This window comes from Lissotriton vulgaris, chromosome 6 (assembly GCF_964263255.1).
Source record: "Lissotriton vulgaris chromosome 6, aLisVul1.2, whole genome shotgun sequence".
Classification (NCBI taxonomy): Eukaryota; Metazoa; Chordata; class Amphibia; order Caudata; family Salamandridae; genus Lissotriton; species Lissotriton vulgaris.
Window position 1 is genome coordinate 271,466,211 of NC_141694.1, and position 21,556 is coordinate 271,487,766.

General features: G+C 45.6%; 1 protein-coding gene across 2 annotated transcripts in view; it reads left to right on the forward strand.

Moving 5' to 3' along the window:
- Positions 1-21,556, forward strand: part of SMC6 (structural maintenance of chromosomes 6) — a 602,788-nt gene that overhangs the window by 166,470 nt on the left and 414,762 nt on the right. For both annotated transcript variants that reach the window (XM_086926302.1, XM_086926303.1), the window contains exon 12: positions 4,160-4,248. In XM_086926302.1, coding sequence (XP_086782428.1) covers positions 4,160-4,248 — 89 coding nt within the window. The remainder of the gene's footprint in view (positions 1-4,159; positions 4,249-21,556) is intronic.

Here is a 21,556-nt window from a genome sequence, read left to right on the forward strand (position 1 = left end):
CTCCGAATTTGACTACCTAGGGCTTCGCATAACGGACAACATGAACTGGTCCGCCCATATTGATAAAATGGTATGTAACCACAAAAAGGTAGGAGGTGCTCTGCTTAGGGAATTTCGAGCATCACCAAGGCAAGTGGTGAGTCCTGCAATTGAGATCTATAAGGCCAGAGGCGTAACATCAGCTTTGTATGGGGCAGAGTTGTGGGGCCACTGCAACCTGGAGTCCCTATCTAAGGCTGAAAATAAATTTTTGAAAGATCTCCTAGGCCTTTCCTCGAGTACCCCGACAATCCCTGTGCTCCTGGACATTGGCTGTAAGAGTATCAAAGACCAGGCTCGCCTTCGACCACTGCTTCTTTGGTCCCGCATATGGAGGGTCCCGGAGCTGAAGTCCTATGCCGACGGCCTGACAGAGGTAATGAACATGGGAGGTTGGGCCAAGATCCAGTGGCTGAATGACACTAAAAATCTTTTGGGGGAGTTGGGCCTGGGGGACTGCTGGTCTTCAAAATCTGCTCCACCGAAGGCGGTCCTCAAAAAACTTTATTGGGACTGGGTCTCTGGCAAATTCATCAGGAACCAACACCATTGTAATCTGACTGCATCATTTTTGGAATTAAAGGATGTGGCTGTTTTTGAACCCTTCCTGGATTTAATCACCTTGCCAGCCGATAGGGCCATGTATTTTAAACTCAGGGTAGGCACGCTTCCGATCGGGGCCTTTGTATCAAAATGGAATGGTGCTCATCGATCCCCCTTCTGTGCCTTTTGTCCATCTAGGCCAGAAACGCTAGCACATATATTTTTTGAGTGCCCGGACTATACTAAACCTAGGAGGCATTGGCTTAAACCTCTTTTTAAACGCCTGGGAACACGTAGGCACTTGGTTGCACTACGTATCTTATTGACTGATACCGCCCCTTTAATAGTCTGTGGTGTTTCTAAATTTTTAAAACATTCATGGTTGATTCGCTGCAAGAGACTGTCAGTTTCAATTTAATCCACTTTTAGTTAATTTATTGGGTCATTCCCATTTTTATCTGTCTTAGTACTTAAATGTTGACATGCATATTACTGTTTTAAAAATGTGTTACTTGTATGTATGCTTTCAAGATATCTTGCATATCGAATAAAAGCTTTCAACAACAATTCTCTTCACCAGTTTTTGTCTGCACTGTTTTTAGGCTCTCGGACCTGGCATACTTCTGTGCTTCCTCTTTCTAGATAGATTGTGGCAAGCATAAAAGGGAGTCAACACCTTTATTCTATTGACAAATCTTGACTTGGAAAAATGTTGTTATAGTGCTTAATCTTTAAGGAATTACCAATTTATTGTTGTTGTTTTTTCCCTCCTTTTCTACCAAGCTTGAAGTTTGATCCCTAAAATTGTCAAGAGCTTCGTCACAGATTTTCACAATTATATTTATTCCCTTTTGAGATTCATCAGTCTGATGTCATCAGGCTGAAATGCTGTGAGAAAATGGGGTTCTTGTTCAGTACCCCAAACCCCACATGGCTTTTGATGCAACTTTGACTGTAGAGTTCTGGGTCCTTGCTGTCCAGGTTCCCAGTGTTCTTTCCCTACAATTGATCGACAGTTGGTCCTTCAGGCCCCCTGTAAGTTCATAGTAAAAGGTACATGGGTACCTAGAGCATTGGGTCTAAATAGGCTCCCATAGGGTCCCCTCACTTAGGCCAATGTGACTGCCATAGCAGCATGCAGTGCCTGGTTCAGACAAAACGAAGTCGACATGGCACACTTCCTGGGTGTTACAGCAATGCCTGAAGGTGTAGGTAAGTCACCCCTCTAGCTGGCCTTACAGCCCTAAGGCAGGGTTCTCTATACCACAGGCCTATCTGCATGAGTAGTTATGCCCCTAGGATACTTGTTAATTGTTAAATATTGTAAGTGCCAGGGAAGCCATACTGAGTAAATGGACTGGAGACTCGTCAACTTGAGTTCCCCAATACCATGATGGCTTCACTGAAACCAGGAGTGTTTGGTACCCGACAACTTCTTGTAATAAATCCACACTGATACCAGTGTGAGATTTATTGAACCATGTACTCAGAGGTGGCCCCTGAAAACCTACAGACCCTGGTGTGGACCCTGACTGGCTTTAGGCAGCATGCCACACACACACATGTTTCTGGACCCTTGGGTAGAGAGCCTCTTCTCTCTGGGATTAGAAACAATGCACATCCTGGACGGAGGTGTCATACCTCCTCCCCCAGGATGGGCCCAGTGTTTGAAGGGAAAGCTTCAAAGGCCTGCCACCTTTGAAATGCGACTCCCAGCCTCTGCTACTAGCAGCAGATGTCATACCTCGGTTTACACCCCCACTTAGGCTAGGAAAACCGGCAGGAAAACCCCTCAGGTGGAGGAAGCAAAGTTGAGCACACTTTTCAGTCCAATCCATTTTGTAGATGAGGGCACTCTTCCAATCGGGGCTAGGAATAAGCCCCCTCCCGCTGGAGGGTGGCATAATAGAGGGTGTTGGTGCCCATTGGCCCTACTCGTTAATCCCTTAAAACGTCCCCCAGATCTAGTATTTAGGAGGCTCTCTCAGACCTTGTAGTTAGTTATTGGCGACCTAAGAAAGACGAAGAAGACTCTGTGTAGCGCAACCTGAAGATGACTACTGACTTGGCCCCAGCCCTACCTGCCTGTCTCCAGCTTCAAAGGCCCTGCGAGAAGACAATTCCTGTCTGCAGCAAGCGACTTCCAGAAACCTGAGGAAGACTCTGTGAACTTTGACAAAGACTAGAATTCCGGAGTACAGCCATTCTGTCCCCAAGAAACCAACACAAAGGACCCCGGTCTCCTCCGGATCCATGAGTCCTGCCCACTCTTATAGCAATCCTGACCTCAAGACTAGCATTGGCTAACCCCTCCTGGACTCTAAGACTACACCTGCAGCCTGAATCGAGAGGTCCCCTCTGACCGCTACCGACTCCGGTAAGAAGAATCTGTCTTCTAAAGGAACTCTTGCATCCAAAGCCCAAGGGCCTTGGTGAGCTGAATCAACTGTGCCCATAAGACCCCCTATATCTCTTATTGCCTGTGCTGCCGTTGGTCTTCCTCCTGCAACTTCCGTTGTGATGCCTGCAGCATGTTTGTCCAAAGCAAGTTCTGCATAGAAAAGCATTGGGTGCCCGACGCTGAATCTGCACCCTTCACCCGGCTGCCCCTGTGCCGCTGGTGGTGTATGTTTGGTGCTGCTTTGTGCCACTTCCTGTGCTTGTTCAGAACCCCAAAGCCTCGCCCCTACAACCGATCTACTTACCTGCAAACAGAGTGACTTCGAGCTCTCCCGGTCTTCATTGAAACGCAATGGCCGAACTCCGATTTTAACGTCTGCACCCGGCCTCCCCTGTACCGCTGGTGGTGCAGTTTTGGTACTCACCTGACCCTTGTCCCTTGCTGACCTTTGGTCCTAAAGACTGGAGCTGTAAGTTGTGTACTTTCCGATTTAACCGCATTATTGTTTTCCTCTATAAGATAACATTGAACTCTCTGAAAATTGCACTAAGCGACGACTTTTGAAACTGAAAAGTATTTTTATTTTAAACATTTCTTAAATTATCGTGAAGATCTTGGTCTTGAAATAAAACACAAACAAAGCTTATTTTTATAAAATTGGTGTGAATCTCCTTTTTGGGTCGTGTGTCAATTATTGGTTGTGTGTGCAATAAATGTCTTACTCTTCTGCACTAGACCTAAGGCTGATCAACCACACTACCACTAATAGACCATCTTTGGTTTGCATTGAGCCCTAAACACTTCTGGGGTAATCTCTGGACTCTGTGCAAGGTATAACCACCTAGTGGCATACCATATACAGAGCCAACTTAATACATATGCTCGTTTGTGCTTTTCCCCCCTCAAAAAATGCAGTAGTGACCTTCGATACTGCTAAGATTGAAGAAAAAGTGTATGTTTTAACTCTCCTCGTCACTGCTTTTGTGATATGTCAATATGTGGTTTTCAGTCAGATTTATACTTTACGTCAGTAATGGGACTTGTTCTCAGCTAATTGATTTTTCATTAGCATTTTGTTTTCAGCACTTTGAACCATCTTTTATTTTGCTCTGCAGGTACACTTTATTTCACTGTTCACTTCTTCACTCTATTATTCACCGTTCACTTTCTTTTTAGGTTTTTTATAACCGCCACCGCTCTGAGCTGAAACGATTAGAAAGAGACGATGATCAACTTCGCAGACGAATTGAGGAACTGAGCAAAAGGTAACTGTTGTCTAATATGCTATTTTATAGCGAGGAGTAGAATGCAGGGGTATAGAACATTATCAAAACTGCAGTTTAATATTTTTTGAATATAATTGTTAATTTAAGAAGTCGACTGAGCTCACATTCTGAGTGAGGTGAGCAATGATTGTTGTGGTACCAATAGAGTATTTAATTTGTGATGCCTATGTTTAATGATCATCAACTCAGCAGTCATATAGAATGACAGACCTTTAAACTGTAACGTCTGTTTTGAATCAGTTTGGGGCTGGGCTTTTGCTGCGGAAATAATTCCCTAAGTTTTATGCACACAGGGATGAGAGGTAGTTAAATGGCTGAGTTGCCACTTTGGGACCCTTCCAACTTGATTTTATTTATTACATTCACACTTGGCCACATTGTTTTGTCATTGACCTATTCATCTCCCTGGGTCTTAGTCGCTGTATGAAACAGGCTTTATATTGGTCTGAAGCTCTAAATAAATCACTTGAAATCAACGTACTGATTTCCAGTGGCAGTCTATTTAATAGGCTTGGACCCAGCTTTTTTTAAAAGATTTTTTTTAAATATATACTCTAGTGCTAAGATCGTGGAGATGACTTTCTCAGAACTACTTCTGCCGTGCCAACGATATGGCTCCCATGCCCTGGTACCAAGAGACTGGAAAATCTTTGGGGCTCCCTCGTGGGGCTAAATTACTACAGATGCCCACAATGTGGTGAGAAGGGATTAGCAGAAAACATTAGTTCACCACCCTCCAATAACTAGATGATTCCACGATCCTTCCAGTGCTCTGGCATCACCAGTGAGAAAATCCCTATGGCATCTTGCTCCTGCGGACCTGGTTTTCACTAGAGAATGAAGGAGTTAATGAATGATTGAGTAAATAAGATACTTGTATAGCTCACCGCTACTCATTGGAGTGTTCTGGCACAAAACAAAGAACGTCAAAACCTGGAGATCCCTACAGGGGGAGTGTAAGCCTTAACTTTTGTGACAACATATAAAAAACACATATAGATTGTTTTAGTTTGAGATTAAAACAGCAGTAATATTCAATACATTTTCTAAAGTATCATTCACAAAATATCTTATCTACTGTTCAACAAACAAATTTAGACTAGAGTGCTCAAAATAGTGTTGTAGCGCAAGTGACATAGGTGAGTATAAAGGTGTGCAAGTGCTATAAAAAATCAAATATATACATTTGACTGATGAGGATAAATGGATGATGTACAACACTTAGTGTAGGAGTGCTGTTATCCTAAATTATTAAAAAAAACAACTCGCAGCCTAAATTGGGGTCAGCAGAGCGCGTTGGGTTGCAAATACACTGATGAACTGATGTATTTTCTACACTGGATACATAGATATACAGACTGTGTTTTTCCACAAATGTCATACAGATCCAAAGACAGTGTTTGTAACTAGTGGATGGGTAACTCCCTTAGCCTTTAGATGTTTCTCCCTATAGAGCTAGTGACATTTGCACACCTATAGGATAAATGCTTCTCCCATGAAGGGTTGGCTTTATCTTGACTGAGACTCATCCATAGATTCATAGGCCAAGTTGATTGAAACTACTATGAGCAAATTCAATTGTCGAATACTTAAACTAAATCAAGCAAGGTTCTGTGAAGGTCGAGAGATTTCATCCATCCTCCTTTGAATTAGTCTGTTGGGTAAACTAATAAACTCCCAGATGGTGTTTCTCCTCAATATACAGTGAATTATTAAATTGTGTTTTGTATCTAGAGTTACACTCAGAAGAGTATGTTATCATGTCAATTACATCAAATTATCCTAGTGTGTTAATCCTTGTCACAACCACTAGGGGCTTCATAATTTTCTCGTCCTTACGATGACCCTGGTCCAAATAATTTCTGTTGGAGTTGAAACATCAGCAAGTATCTAAGTGGACTGTTTTTAATTGATTTTAGATAACAACACTCCTACACTGAGTTTTGTACGTCATCCGTTTATCCTCATCAGTCACCTATATATTTTTGCTTTCTGTATAGCACTTGCACACTTTTATACTCCCCTTTTTCATTTGCACTGCGCTAACATCACTATTTTGAGCACCCTATTCTCAATTTATTTGTTGAACAAAATATGAGATATTTTGTGAATGATACTTAAGGAAATATATTGAATATATTCTGCTTTAATCTCAGACTAAGCCAATCCATTGATGGTGTTTTCACATGTTGCCATTGAAGTTAAGGTTTACACTACCCCTTTCCCCTCCCCTTCATCGAGACCTTTTGTTCCTTTACTAATTGTTCTACCCTGGTTCCAGGGTTATTGGGTTGCAACTCTTCTCTAAAAATTGGAGATCCAACACATCGATACAGAGAATCACTTTTTATTAATTTCCTTAAGTTCCTAAGTTCATTGTTGGCGGACTCCCTGAAGCGCATCAAGGACAAGGCCTCAAGTGTCGGGCCAAAAGATCCTCCACCTTCGAAGCCTGTCGATCAACCTCGGAAAGCGTTGACGCCCATTCACTTCACGTTGCCGCCAAAAGTGGCGCCAAAGGCTTTCATCCCTTGGATGGTCACCAACGTGCCCGAGAAGGTGTCCTCGGTGTCGAAGTCGATGACGGTGGTCCCGGCCTTAAAGCATCGACAATCTTCGTTGGAAAAACAGCAAGAACATTTTATCGATGCCTAAACAGGCAGACTTTCCCTTCATAAGCGGAAAATTGCCCCGGAACAGCCAATGGAGTCCTATAAAATTCCACTGAAGAAAAAGAAGGATTCCACTTCGACTCCTGTTCTTGTGGAACCAATTTCTCCACATGGCCATGATGTCTCACCCACCTATTCAAATGTGGACGCTGGGGAAGGTGATGATGATGAGTACAGCTATCCTGTCTACACTGAGCCAGAAGATACCAATGAACCCTGGGCAGCTGGTGCTGACCCAGGTGATCCTCACTCTACCCCAGACACTCAAATGTATGCTGTGAAAACGTTGCCTACAGAGGATTCAGCAGCGTTTAATGTCCTCATTGAACGGGCAGCTAAAAATCACGACGTCCAGCTCCATGCTGACCCCATTGAAGTGGACTTTCTTTTGGACACCTTTTCCGTCTCTGAGAGGACTGTCAAAACTCTGCCTATGTTGAAGAGTGTCTTGAAGCATGCTAGGGAGATCTTTAAAGAGCCTACGAGAGCCAGGGTGATAAACCCTAGAATTGAGAAGAAGTATAAACCGGCACCTAGTGACCCTACTTACATCAAGGGACAGTTGCCTCTGGACTCTCTTGTTGTTTCTAATGCCCGGAAGAGGGCTAACTCACAAACAACGGGTGATGCTCCTCCCCCAGATAAGGAATCTAAGGTGTTTGCGGCATCGGGGAAAAGGGTGGCAGCTCAAGCGGCCAATATCTGGCGCATTTCAAATACACAAGCACTTCTAGCAAGGTATGACAGGGCACACTATGACACACTGGAGACCCTGTTGCAGCACCTGCCAGACGAATACAAAGTGGCAGCTGAGATGCTCATCCAAGAGGGGAAGCTGATATCCAATGCTTCTATTAAATGTGCACTGGACGCGGCTGACACCGCGGCCAGAGCTATCAACACTAGTGTCATGCTGAGACAACATGCCTGGCTCAGAATCTCAGGATGTAAGCCGGAGATACAGACCACCATTCTTAATCAGACAGTTAACCCCGATCATCTATTTGGCCCAGAGGTGGACACCACCTTGGAGAAGATCAAAAAGGACACTGAAACTGCTAAGTCCATGGGGGCTCTGCAGTCCCAGCAGTTCAGGGGTGGTTCTTTTCGTCGCTCAAGCACTAGAGGTGTTTCCAGAGGCCAGCTCTCCCAAACCACACAGTACTATAAAGGCAACACGCAGACCACATACACCAAACAAAGTCGAGGTGGATATCGTGGAAACAGCGCCAAAGGCAGAGGTAGTGGAAACAACAACTCCAGATCCTCTGCCACTAACAAACAGTGACGCCTTGTCACTGCCCCCCTATCATGCAACACCGGTCGGGGGGAGACTTCAACGGTTTCCGCCAGTCTGGAAGTCCATCACCACAGACAGGTGGGTCACACAGCATATACAGTACGGTTATTGTCTGGACCACTCCACCCAACATACCCCCAAGACACCGTCTTATGTCCGCCGAGCACTTGCACTTATTGCAGCAGGAGGTCCTCGTCATGCTGCAAAAAGGGGCAATCGAGCTCGTGCATGTGCAAGAAAGAGGCACAGTGGTTTACTCCCTGTACTTCTTAATACCAAAGAAGGACGGGTCCCTCAGACCCATACTGGACCTCATACCCCTCAATCAGTACATCCTGTCGGAGCACTTTCACATGCTGACCCTGCAGCAAGTCCTACCGTTGCTCAGTCAAGGGGATTTTATTTCATATTCCGCTACACCCGTCACACAAAAAATACCTACGGTTCACCATCCACAACCAACATTACCAGTTAAAGGTTCTGCCCTTTGGGGTCACCCCGGCACCCAGGGTGTTTACAAAGTGCCTGGCGACGGTAGTAGCACACCTAAGGAGACAAAACATTCACGTCTACCCTTATCTGGACGACTGCCTCATCCAGGCGAAGTCGGCCCAGCAGTGTGCCGCCCACATGTCCCACACCATTCACCTTCTTCACGATCTGGGATTCTCACTGAATTACTGAATTACCCAAAGTCCCACCTGCAACCCGCCCGCCCACATACGGCAGTATCTGGGTGCGACAATAAACACTCTGGCAGCCACAGCACAGCCGAATTCAGTGAGGGTCAGCAGCATTCAATCGCTGATACAAAAATTCAGACATCAACACTCGCTTCCAGCACTAGTGTTCATGCAGTTGATAGGCTTGATGGCCTCCTGCATCTCCATAGTCCCGCACGCGAGACTACATATGCGTCCACTTCAGGAGTGCTTAGCACGTCAGTGGACTCAGGCTCACGGACAGTTGAAAGACCTAGTGTTGGTGAGCGGTCGGGCGTACAACTCTCTGCATTGGTGGAATCCACAAAACCTTTGCAAGGGACGACCGTTCCAAGAGCCTGTGCCACAGATCATCCTGACGACGGACGCTTCTCTCCAGGGATGGGGAGCTCATGTACTCCACTACACTGTGCAGGGACTATGGACACCACAGCAAAGGAAGATGCACATCAATGTTCTAGAACTGATGGCTATCTTCATGGCAATGAAAGCCTTCAAAGTACATCTGTGCAACAAAGTCGTGTTGATCCGGACAGACAACATGGCGGCAATGTACTGCATTCAGAAACGGGGAGGAACACACTCTCCACAGTTGTCTCATCTGGCTCAGAGCATGTGGAAGTGGGCCATTCATAGAAACATCTTCCTCATGGCAGAACACCTCCCAGGCAAGGACAATCGGATGGCGGACCTGCTCAACATGTACAGCCACCAAATGCACGAGTGGGAGATACATCCATCAGTACTCCACCCGTACTTCCAAAGGTGCGGTCATCCAGAGATAGACCTGTTCGCCACAAAGGAGAACGCAAAATGCCGAAGCTTTGCCGCCAGGTTTCCACACCCACAGTCGCAGGGCAATGCGATATGGATGAACTGGTCAGGCAAATTTGCGTACGCTTTTCCCCCAGCACCTCTAATACCGCTGGTGGCATGCAAGCTGAAGCAGCACTCAATGACTCTCATCCTGGTTGCTCCAACGTGGGCTCGCCAACCATGGTACACCACGTTTCTGGAACTGTCCGTGGTGCCGCATCAACGGCTGCGCCTCACACCCAGGCTTTTGACGCAGAGCCATGGCGACATTCAGAATCCAGATCCGCAACAGCTCAACCTGGCGATCTGGCTCCTGAGGTCTTAGAGTTTGGCTACCTCAACTTACCTCCTGACTGTATGGACATCATCCGGGAGGCAAGGAAGCCCACCACAAGAGCATGCTATGCGGCGAAATGGAAGCGGTTTGTCATTTATTGTGCAGACCACAACATTAACCCGCTGGATGCATCTATTCAAAACATAATTTGTTATCTCTTACATCTGTACAAACGTAATCTGGCCTATGCTTCCATTCGTATACATTTATCCGCAATGGCTGCTTATCTCCAAAACAGACAGCACCTCTCACTTTTCAAGGTGCCTGCCATTAAAGCTTTTCTGGAAGGACTCAAATGAGTCATTCCTCCGCGGACGCCACCAGCTCCAGAGCGGAACCTCAATGTGGTCCTCACCAGGCTGATGGGTCCCCCTTTTGAGCCACTGCATTCCTGCGAAATTCAGTTCTTGACATGGAAAGTGGCTTTCCTTATAGCGATTACGTCGCTATGACGAGTTAGTGAACTCCAGGCACTAACTATCCAAGAGCTATTTATTCAGATTCATTCTAACAGGGTGGTGCTTTGCACTAACCCTAAATTCCTTCCTAAGGTAGTGTCTCAGTTCCATATCAACCAGACTATAGAACTACCTGTGTTCTTCCAAAATCCAGAGTCACTTGCGGAGAGAATGCTCCACACACTTGACGTCAAAAGGGCCCTAATGCACTACATTGATAGGACCAAAGATTTTAGGAAGACTAAACAACTCTTTGTTGCCTTTGCGTCACAACACAAAGGTAACCCCATTTCCAAGGCTGGTATAGCCAGGTGGATCGTTAAATGTATTCAGATCTGCTATCAGAAAGCCAAGCACACTCTCACCATTCCACCACGGGCCCACTCCACCCGCAAGTTGGGGGCCTCCATCGCTTTCCTTGGAAATATTCCTTTGGAAGACATATGTAGAGTAGCCACATGGTCTACCACGCACACATTTACAAAACATTACTGTCTTGATGTGCACTCCAAACAGCAGGCAGCTGTAGGGCAGGCTGTTCTAAAAACACTTTTCCAAACTGCTGCAGCTGGCACGGGCGGCTGCCGTTAATGGAGGGACTGCTATGTATTCTATGCACAGATATGAATTCAGCAGCCCACATGCCTCGAATAGAATATGCTACTTACCAGTATGCATCTGTTCTTTGGCATGTAGGGCTGCTGACATTCATATCGCCCGCCCTCCTCCCCGGCACCTGTAGCGGCTGCAGCATTCACACATACTTCTAGCATGGTCATCATTTACTTAGTTTCACTTCATCTTGGCCACAATGGCTAAAAACAATCTGAGGATGGAATATGTCCACAGGCGCCAGTGCAGTCTGCTGGGCCTCCTGGCGCGCAGCGCGACGATGCATAAGAGTCTTCTTGGACCGAAATCTTGAACAAGCCATGCAGCTGGCTTCATCATGATCCGGCGACAGACACTTGTTGCACACCGGGTGGACGTCGATGTGGGGATACTTGGAGTTGCACACGGGACATCTCTTGAATGGACTCCGGTCCATGATGGTCCGTCGATAAGGACTGTGGCGTTGACTGGGCCTTCAGCGTCAAAAGCACGCGGCTCTCTGGAATCCGGCTCTGAACCGAGCTGGAAGAATCGGACACCGAACGCAAGACTATACCGACGAAAAAACTAAACGCCTTTTGGCCTTAAGAAAGTTTTATATCTATTCCGACTAGAGTGAACCAATATACATCCGAACCCAATGGCGGAAAAAAACAATCTGAGGATGGAGTAGATGCCCATGCGCACTGTAGTCCAGGGGAGGAGCCACCTATGTTGTGATACTTCAAAGACTCTTCCAGGACAACAATGTGCGATCATCTGGACCCAACACTAGGCGGCGATCTATGCACAGATATGAATGTCAGCAGCCCTACATGCCAAGAACAGATGCATACTGGTAAGTAGCATATTCGTTTGCATTTGTAAAACTTTACTGGTTCCCTGTGGTGCACCTTTGGACCCCCAGGACTCACAGGAGCCTCCGGTTGGATTTCTGCCTGCAGGTCCAGCCTCTCCATTGGCTGTTCCTCTTGAAACTTCTTTGGGTTCAGCACTGACTCCTGTGCCAACTTCGGTACTTGCTCCGCCTGCTTTGCTGGTTCCCTTCACATTGACGCTGGTGCTGACACCACCCATGCCGGAGGAGGATTCACAGCCCATTATGCTTTCTGACTCGGATCAGAATCCTTCCCGGATTCGACCAATGGCTTTCCTGATCCCACTGGTGATCAGTCAGTCAGCAACCCTTCTGATACCTTACTGTTACCACGTGGTATATCCCAGACTTTGCACAGTATTTTAGCACTGATTTGGACAATGACCATTTTGTTGAAGGGGATAATTTTGTTCCAGAGTTTGAGGAGAAGAACTGGTATGAGAATTAAAAGATGCTACTGAACTGTATACTTTTCCAGATACTTTCCTCTTTTCTCCTCCTAGACTTGCCACTGAAGAAACGGCATCCTTTGCTGTCTTAATATGTAGGGCTGCGGAATTACTGGACCTACAGCTATCTACTATGGAGGTGTTGCAAGGATTTCTGCTCATACACAGAACTGTGCACAGAGACCTAGGACATTAGTGAATTGTGGTGTACCAGAAACTCACCTCAGTACCTAGAAACTCCAACCAGCTAGCAATCAGTGCCACATTATCTCTTCGTCCTATAGCAAAGTAACCAATGATTAGACAACCTAGAACATGCGACTTAGGACCATCTCAGGAATGGTGGGAAGTGAGAACACTCTTTTGTTATACTCTCATACCAGTCTACAACAGGAGTAAAAAAGAGACACAGTAAGGTTAAAATTTGTATTTTTACGACACGATCTCATGCGCAGTATTTTAGCCAACATAAGCAGACATGATTAAAAATAATATGGTCAGAGCGGTTACAACTCCATAAAATACAAAAGGAGGAACCATATTACAATGATAGCGCAAACAGGTGATATAGCGCCTAGTTTTAACACCCTCCCTATACAGGAACTATATATTACAAACTATAGAAGGTCTTTTGAGTTTGTTTTGGGGGACCCCATTACCTTTCCGCTCAGTAAGTGTAAATTACATATGGATCAGCAAGTCTCTGCATCCCTGGAATCTTCCAAGTGTGTGCATTTATGGCAAGTGTGCTATGATAAAGGCGCCAGAATCTTGCTTGGCTCGCAGCTGCCAAAATGTTGCGTCTAGAATGTGTTACATGGACATGACGATAAACAGGCTCACATGTTATGATAACCTTGATGGCTCAGCACTCACTGTACAGACTGGGGGCAGGATGTATGTCTAGAGATGTCGAAAAACAAACCTTTTCTCATGTATAGACCTTCATGAAAGCGAACTTGCAAAAACAGCTAAGCAGTGTCGTATGCAAAAAGCAGCAAAAGGTAAAATGGCGTTTGAACTTCTAATAAGCCATGCTAACATAACATGCACGCAAAAAGAGGCCCTAAACCATACTACACCCTCCCTTGTTCGGGGAACGCACAATAGCCGGGGCAAGCTTCATCGAACGCAGAGTTCAAGTCCGAATGAGACAGAGCCAAGTTCAGAAATGTTGCCAAACTTGAGAATTGGGAATAAAAATCCGAATTAAATTAACCAAGTCTGTAAAACCAATCACGGGTGGCCATGGTGTGAAAAAGGGACCTTAAACATATAAGGAAAAATGAAGACATAAAAGAAAAAATATTCACAAGTTCAGTACGTGTTTATGACGCAGAAATAAAATCTGTACTTCAATCCAATAGTGTATAAGCACTATACGTTGCAACTGCCTCCAATAGGAAGTCGTTATCATCCATGAACATTTCAGCCATCCAATTAAGTAAAGTGAAAGAACATACATGTTCCTCGTCTGCCGGAGCCTCTAGTACCATCAGAGGACAACTCGGGCTTACTTCAAGTTAACTGCTCGCCAGAAAGTCATTGGCCGCAGTCTAAATGTTCCAATTGCCTAGAACCCCATGAGCCGCTGCGCAGGCCGTAATCCCGGCACTAGAACAATCTAGTTCATGAGCAACTAAGGGACTCATTAGTAGACTAAAATCCAAGTCAGGAGACACCGTGTTGCAGTGACAAAAGTCCAGGGCCCATTGAAATCCGCAATCCAGGCAATGGAAAACAGGCTGCACACAAGTGAAGGATGAGAACCTGAAAGATAAACCATATGCCACACTCAGAGTCGCCAGAGGCAGCGATCCATAGTATTCTAGCATCCGGTTACGAAGGTGGAGCAGCCGGGACAGATCGTCGTGGGGCACAGACTGTGCATCCATTTTGCAGTAAACAAATTAACAGCAGTACGCCCGCTCCTAAAGCCAGGAGCAAAGGGAAACCGCCAAAGACACTCAAAAAAATCAAATGAAAAAATGCAGGGATCACACCAAATATAGTTTTAAACGAGGTCACAAGGCCGGAACATATTACTTTAAAAAAATGTTCCGGGCCAGTAGTTGACTAGGCATTTAAGATTGTGTGAATCAAAGCACCGAAATGCAGGGGCAGGTCTGTGTTTAATGACACTGTTAATGAGATTCATAAGAGCGCACAAATACAAAACGGTGTCTTGGCGCTGAGGACACAAGTAACCTGCTGTGTGCCTAGCCCTGGAACAGCCATGTTTTAGGTTTCGTCTGGCCGTAGCACTGCGCAGCAGTGCTTGCCCAGGCGAAATCTTTTTATGTACAGTGTGGGGCTTTGTCCCGCCTCTCTCTTCCATTGGCTAGCTCCATAAATGGAGGCTAGCCATTGGAAGAGATTGGTTGTCAATCACTCTTTCCCGATCACGACGCGATTCGGTGGCGTTTCTGGGTCTTTTTATAAGTCCCGCCCTCTCCTCTTCCCATTGGCTGGAATTTTACCTTCCAGCCAATGGGAAGGGGAGAGCACGAGAAACACGCCCTCGAATCCCAAAATGACCTGTTTTTTAACTTTTATTAATGGTGCTGACTATGGGAGTAAAGAGGAAAAAAGTGTAAACTCTAGTCTTTCTGACCGTGACATAATTAAAAACGTTGCAGATAATAAAAATGAAATTTTCCAGTATCATCGAATTATTTAATTTGAAGTCACAGTTCACAAGTGACTTGCGGATGCGCACTGTTATAAACAAAAGCGAATGTAAACAGGTGCGTTTCAAAATGGCCTCCTGGCTTCGCAGGGTCACAGCGCTCGCCTCTTCCCGGTGCCGAGTCCCTTTATTTACGTGTACATGAAGTAACCATCTTCAGTGGTGATGCGGCATATCACAATATGTATTAAAAACAATACTGTATCGGTAAAATAACCACGTTAATCAATCCACTTTATCCTTTACAAAATCAAAAAGAATGACTACGTTTGAAGAGCTAATTTTTAGTCTAATGAAGGAGTTCTTATTTTCACTGATTTGCTAAAGCGGTCCACTCCTGTTGCTTCGCTACAAGGTTCTGAACCTATTTCCCCTGTCGGTCTTGCATCATTCCTTCTGAAATCCGTATGCGGCACAGCTTCGACATGGCTGTCTGAGTGCTCTTCCGTGCTACACCTATTTCTCGTCTCGCTGGCTATCTCTATGATCCTCGGCGGAGGGAGTGCCTCTATGACTTCATTGCCATGTCTTCCGCGGATTGAGGTTGGTGGAAACCGGGTTTGAGAGGCGCTTCAGGGGGCTACAGCTACCAGTGCTACCTCCCAGGGTCCGCAGGAGGACCATGAACATCTTGAAGCTTATTTTGTGGACCGAAGTGAGTGTAGAGCTCTTTTGAGGAGATTTGGGCCTCTGGTTGGGGAGAGGGTTAGGTCACGGCTGGGAGAGGCTCGGCTCTGCTATGCTCTATCGAGACATCTTGAAGTGAAGTGCATGAAATGTATGTTGGGAAAATAAAGACACAAAATCACTGGCGATCAAACTTGGTCCGTCTTAGGGGGGGGGGGGGTGATAGCACTTGAAGACGTTGGTTGATATGTCGATGCCTCCGAATGCAGACGTATAGGGAAATTACATAGGCGCCATTCAGCAATTCTGGTATTTTTATTCCACGTCATTTCCATTTGCTTATATGTATCTTACCCTTTCCTTTTAAAAATATTTACTCAAAACCCACCATACAAAGTGCTGTCAACTATAAAGCAAGGCCTGTCAGTTTGGACCCGAAATACGACGTGTTTCTTTAGGATTGCTTAGATGTTAAGGGCAAAAATGCATATTAGTGTATACAACTATCTAGGCCGCATACAGAGCTGGGTGGGAGCCCGAGGTATCCCTGTGGAGGAAGATGATAAATAACTTGCAGTATTGCACCAAGGGCTTCATGTTAACATTTTAAATCCCGAGGCTTAGTGGTTTGTAAATGTCACAATACCCCTGAAATGGCAGTACAAGCTTAGCACGATGTAACATGTTATCTGTTACTGACTTTTTGTATTACTTGTGTATTTTGAGGTAGTTAACCAGAGAAAGCCACTTTCCTCAAAGTATAGTTACCATTGGCTACTAACAGGAATTAGAAAGTTTAGGTTTTGTTTTCCTTACATAAATTGTTGCTAAAACAGCGGTGAAAGCAGTTTGATGTATGAGATTTTGTGGCTGCTGCAATTACAGTATTGGTATGGATTTACTGTATTTGACACATATTTTGCAGATTTCACAAATGTTTCGAGCTCAAATGGTTGAAACAAAGAGAATGTGTTTAGTTTGCAATTTTTTTTCTCCATATGGTAACCTGACTTTTTAATTCTAGTAGCCCTGTCAGGTGTAAATCTCTGCAGAGTGGTTTGAGGGCTGTCGTGACAATAAAATCCATATTTCACAGGTCCCTGTGAAATATTGTATTTACCACTGTATTCTGTGCAATAAAAGCACCTAATCAAGATATATACATATATCGTTAAAACATGATGCAAATACTTATTGTAGAAGGAACATCCAGGTAGGGGAAATGTTGGAAATGGAAATGTAAGGTATAAAACGGGCTTCTCTAACGAGTACCTCGGTTGCTCTTTTGTGTGTACCCCAGATGACTAAATTAGAAGCTTTTGCTTAAATGAATTTATATATGTAAATCACAATTGAAAATGTTTCAGAACTCCTAAGCTGATGTTTGGAGAAAAATGGTTTGATATCCATAATATATTTCAAGCTAATATGTCAATAATAAATGATGTAGTGTTGGCGATACTTATTGCTAATATGTTATGTTATGTTATGTTAATAACTTTTATTTGGCGCACAGCTGCCCCATATTACCTTAATGCCAGGGCCATTACAACTATGTCTGTTATGTATTACCCATGTACAGGCATTGGACCTTCAGGTCCATTATCGGTCTGTTTCATCTTATTACCGTCAGACGTCAGAGGCGTCAACATGGCACATTGGCTTCTGATGCTCTGGACAGGTAATCCAAGCGGCGGGCAACAATCGTTGCCCGAATTGTTCTACTTTACCTCTTTGGCGAAGTTATCCAAGTAAACAAAACTGTTGAGCATCATGTATGTCTCCGGAAATTAAACGTGAATCTGCTTCCTCAATGGTCATTTTAGAGAGACGCTCGCTTTCTCTTTCATTCTCTGTGCAGCAGCCGTTTTCGCCTGTATTAAACAGCCCAGGGTTGAGGGTGGACTCTTTCGGTGATAGGCCGAAGCACGCCGCTCCGAGGAATGCACAGCGCTGGATTTTAGGTTTCGCCTGGCCGTAGTAATGAAATTAACGTGAAAATGTTTGCGCATAACAGTGATGCACCTGAAACAATCGTGTGCGTTTTTCTCCACCCCCCCCCCCCCCCCATGCCTCCCCCCCCACCCCCACCTCCACCATTATTCGGTACGTTAAATCGTGGGCTATTTTTCCCTGAAGCCTTTTGCTGATGACAATTACCTTCTCTGAGGGACAGCTGGCAAAGAGCTGCCAATTTGTCAGTCATTTAAATAAAGTGGGTGATTGAGTAAACTGGTGCTCCTGATTTACGTGTGATCTGCACTTACACCTTCGAATTCAGGTAAGGCCAACTCGGCCGGTCATCCTTCCGATGTCATTATGCCGTAGTAACTCTTGCTGTCTGATACGCTTATACGCGAGAAACTGTTGCGTTAAGGGGACAAGTTATCAGTGACCTTTAGTTAATATAAAAGGAAATACTTTATTTAAGTAGCATTGGGATTCCGTGGTTCACTGATTGGCTCTGTGTGTGTGTGGCTCTGTGTGTGTGTGGCTCTGTGTGTGTGTGGCTATGTGTGTGTGTGTGGCTCTGTGTGTGGGTGGCTCTGTGTGTGTGGGGGGCTCTGTTTGGGGGGGGCTCTGTGTGTGTGGGGGGGGCTCTGTGTGTGGGGGGGGGGTTCTCTGTGTGGGGGGGGGTTCTCTGTGTGTGTGGGGAGAGCTCTGTGTGTGTGGGGGGGGAGCTCTATGTGTGTGTGTGTGTGTGTGTGGGGGGGCTCTGTGTGTAGGGGGCTCTGTGTGTGTGTGTGTGGGGGGCTCTGTGTGTGTGGGCGGCTCTGTGTGTGTGTGGGGGGCTCTGTGTGTGTGGGGGGCTCTGTGTGTGTGGGGGGCTCTGTGTGTGTGGGGGGGCTCTGTGTGTGTGGCTGTGTGTGTGTGTGTGTGTGTGTGGGGGTGCAAATCCAATAGGTCTCGCATTTGCGAGAGATTAAGCTATTGACATTGTAAATGGCAACGCCATTTATATATCTTCTTTTATGTATCTTCTTTCAAAACCAACACATAAATAACAATGTTGTCATTTACAATGCCACTAGCTCTAACTTTGGCAAAGGCGAGACCGTTGCATTGTAAATGCTTGTTTAGGGTTCTCCTGAAACCAACAAGTGAATTGGCACTCCTGATCTCTAGTGGAAGAGAATTCCACAATCTCGATGTGCTATAGTGAACCCCCCCCCCCCCCCCCCCCCCTCCCCCTCATGCCTTCCCTCCCCACCCCCACCTCCACCATTATTCGGTACGTTAAATCGTGGGATATTTTTCCCTGAAGCCTTTTGCTGATGACAATTACCTCCTCTGAGGGACAGCTGGCAAAGAGCTGCCAATTTGTCAGTCATTTAAATAAAGTGGGTGATTGAGTAAACTGGTGCTCCTGATTTACGTGTGATCTGCACTTACACCTTCAAATTCAGGTAAGGCCAACTCGGCCGGTCATCCTTCCGATGTCATTATGCCGTAGTAACTCTTGCTGTCTGATACGCTTATACGCGAGAAACTGTTGCGTTAAGGGGACAAGTTATCAGTGACCTTTAGTTAATATAAAAGGAAATACTTTATTTAAGTAGCTTTGGGATTCCGTGGTTCACTGATTTGGCTCTGTGTGTGTGTGGCTCTGTGTGTGTGTGTGTGTGGCTCTGTGTGTGTGTGGCTCTGTGTGTGTGTGTGGCTCTGTGTGTGGGTGGCTCTGTGTGTGGGTGGCTCTGTGTGTGTGGGGGGGCTCTGTGTGGGGGGGCTCTGTGTGGGGGGCTCTGTGTGTGTGTGGGGGGGCTCTGTGTGTGTGTGGGGTTCTGTGTGTGTGTGGGGGGGGGTTCTCTGTGTGTGTGGGGAGAGCTCTGTGTGTGTGGGGGGGAGCTCTATGTGTGTGTGTGTGTGGGGGTAGCTCTATGTGTGTGTGTGTGGGGGGGCTCTGTGTGTGTGTGTGGGGGGCTCTGTGTGTGTGTGTGTGTAGGGGGCTCTGTGTGTGTGGGCGGCTCTCTGTGTGTGTGGGGGGCTCTGTGTGTGGGGGGGGCTCTGTGGCTGTGTGTGTGTGTGTGGGGGTGCAAATCCAATAGGTCTTGCATTTGCGAGAGATTAAGCTATTGACATTGTAAATGGCAACGCCATTTATATATCTTCTTTTATGTATCTTCTTTCAAAACCAACACATAAATAAAAATGTTGTCATTTACAATGCCACTAGCTCTAACTTTGGCAAAGGCGAGACCGTTGCATTGTAAATGCTTGTTTAGGGTTCTCCTGAAACCAACAAGTGAATTGGCACTCCTGATCTCTAGTGGAAGAGAATTCCACAATCTCGATGTGCTATAGTGAAACCCACGGCCACTCCAATGAGAGGTCCGAATTCTGGGTACCGACAACAGTCTTGCCCCCATCAAGCAGAGCTGTCTGGTTGGCTGATACCAGACAAAGAGTTTCTGGAGAAAAGCAAGACCTGTATGCACCAAGGCTTTATAAGCCAGACACAGTGCTTTAAATGTAACAAGCTGAGCTACTGGAAGCCAGTGCAGCCTTCGGATCTCATTCGAGATCGGTTTATGCTGTGGAAGATTCAGCAATAAACGCGCCACAGAATTTTGAACTACCTGAAGCTTCCTAAGACATTGCTTCTGTGCATTTAGATAAAGCCCATTACAGTAGTCCAATTTAGATTGCACTAGTGCTGTGACTACTGTTTTTCACGATTCCACCAGAATATACAGGAGTATCTTTCTTATTTTTTTTATAAGAAAGTAAGAAGCTGACACAATGGCATTGGTTTGTTGACAAACAGTAAGTCTGTTGTCGATCAACACCCCTAAGTTTTTAGCTTTGACCATAGGTTTAGGAAGCGCACCCATCTCAGCTGGCCACCACAGATTGCTCCAGGTAGGCTGCAGATTGCCGAATATTAAAACTTCAATTTTTATCAGAATTAAGTTTGAGGCAATGCCTGCTCATCCAGTTATTAACCTCAATCATGCAGTTTTGGAACTGCAGGGTAGGAGAGCTCTGATGTTTATGAGCATCTACCACAATCTGGGTGTCGTCAGCATAAGTCGTCAGCCTAAAGCCCAATTTTCTAATCAGAGGGGCCAGTTCGGAGACCTAGATATTGAACAGAGAAAGACTCGAAAAACTGCCCTGCGGCACTCCACAAGGTAAGTAGTAAGGCTCGGAGATCAAGCCGTCAAGAGACACCGTAGATCTCCTCTCTTTCAGGAAGGATGACAGAAGGGCCAAGGCTGTTCCATCAACTCCCAGATGTTTTAACAGATTTTGCAAGAGAGTATGGTCCACCGTGTCAAAACGCGGCGGATAGATCTAGGAGCACCAATGCAGCTGTTCCCCCTCATCCATTACCTCTCTGAGTTCCTCCGTGGCCTTGATGAGCGCTGTTTCTGTGCTATGTTCCTTGCGGAAACTGAACTGGGAGTGATCCAACAGTTCATTTTCATTAATAAGATGTGTCAGTTATATATTCATAATTTTGTCCACAATTTTAGCTGGTAAGGGTAAGCGGGCAATGGGACGGTAATTAAGAGTGTTAGTGGCATCTAAAGTGGGCTTTTTTAGCAAGGGAAGAATGGACGTCTCCTTCCAGCTGATGGGAAAGATGCCAGAGGAGAACATCATATTAAAAATGTCTGCAAGCACCGGGCTTACCAGGTCTGTAACATCATTAAGAAAGACTGGTTGGCAAGGATCCAAAGGAGAACCTGCCTTTGCTTTCTTTAAATAATTGCTCGATAATTCT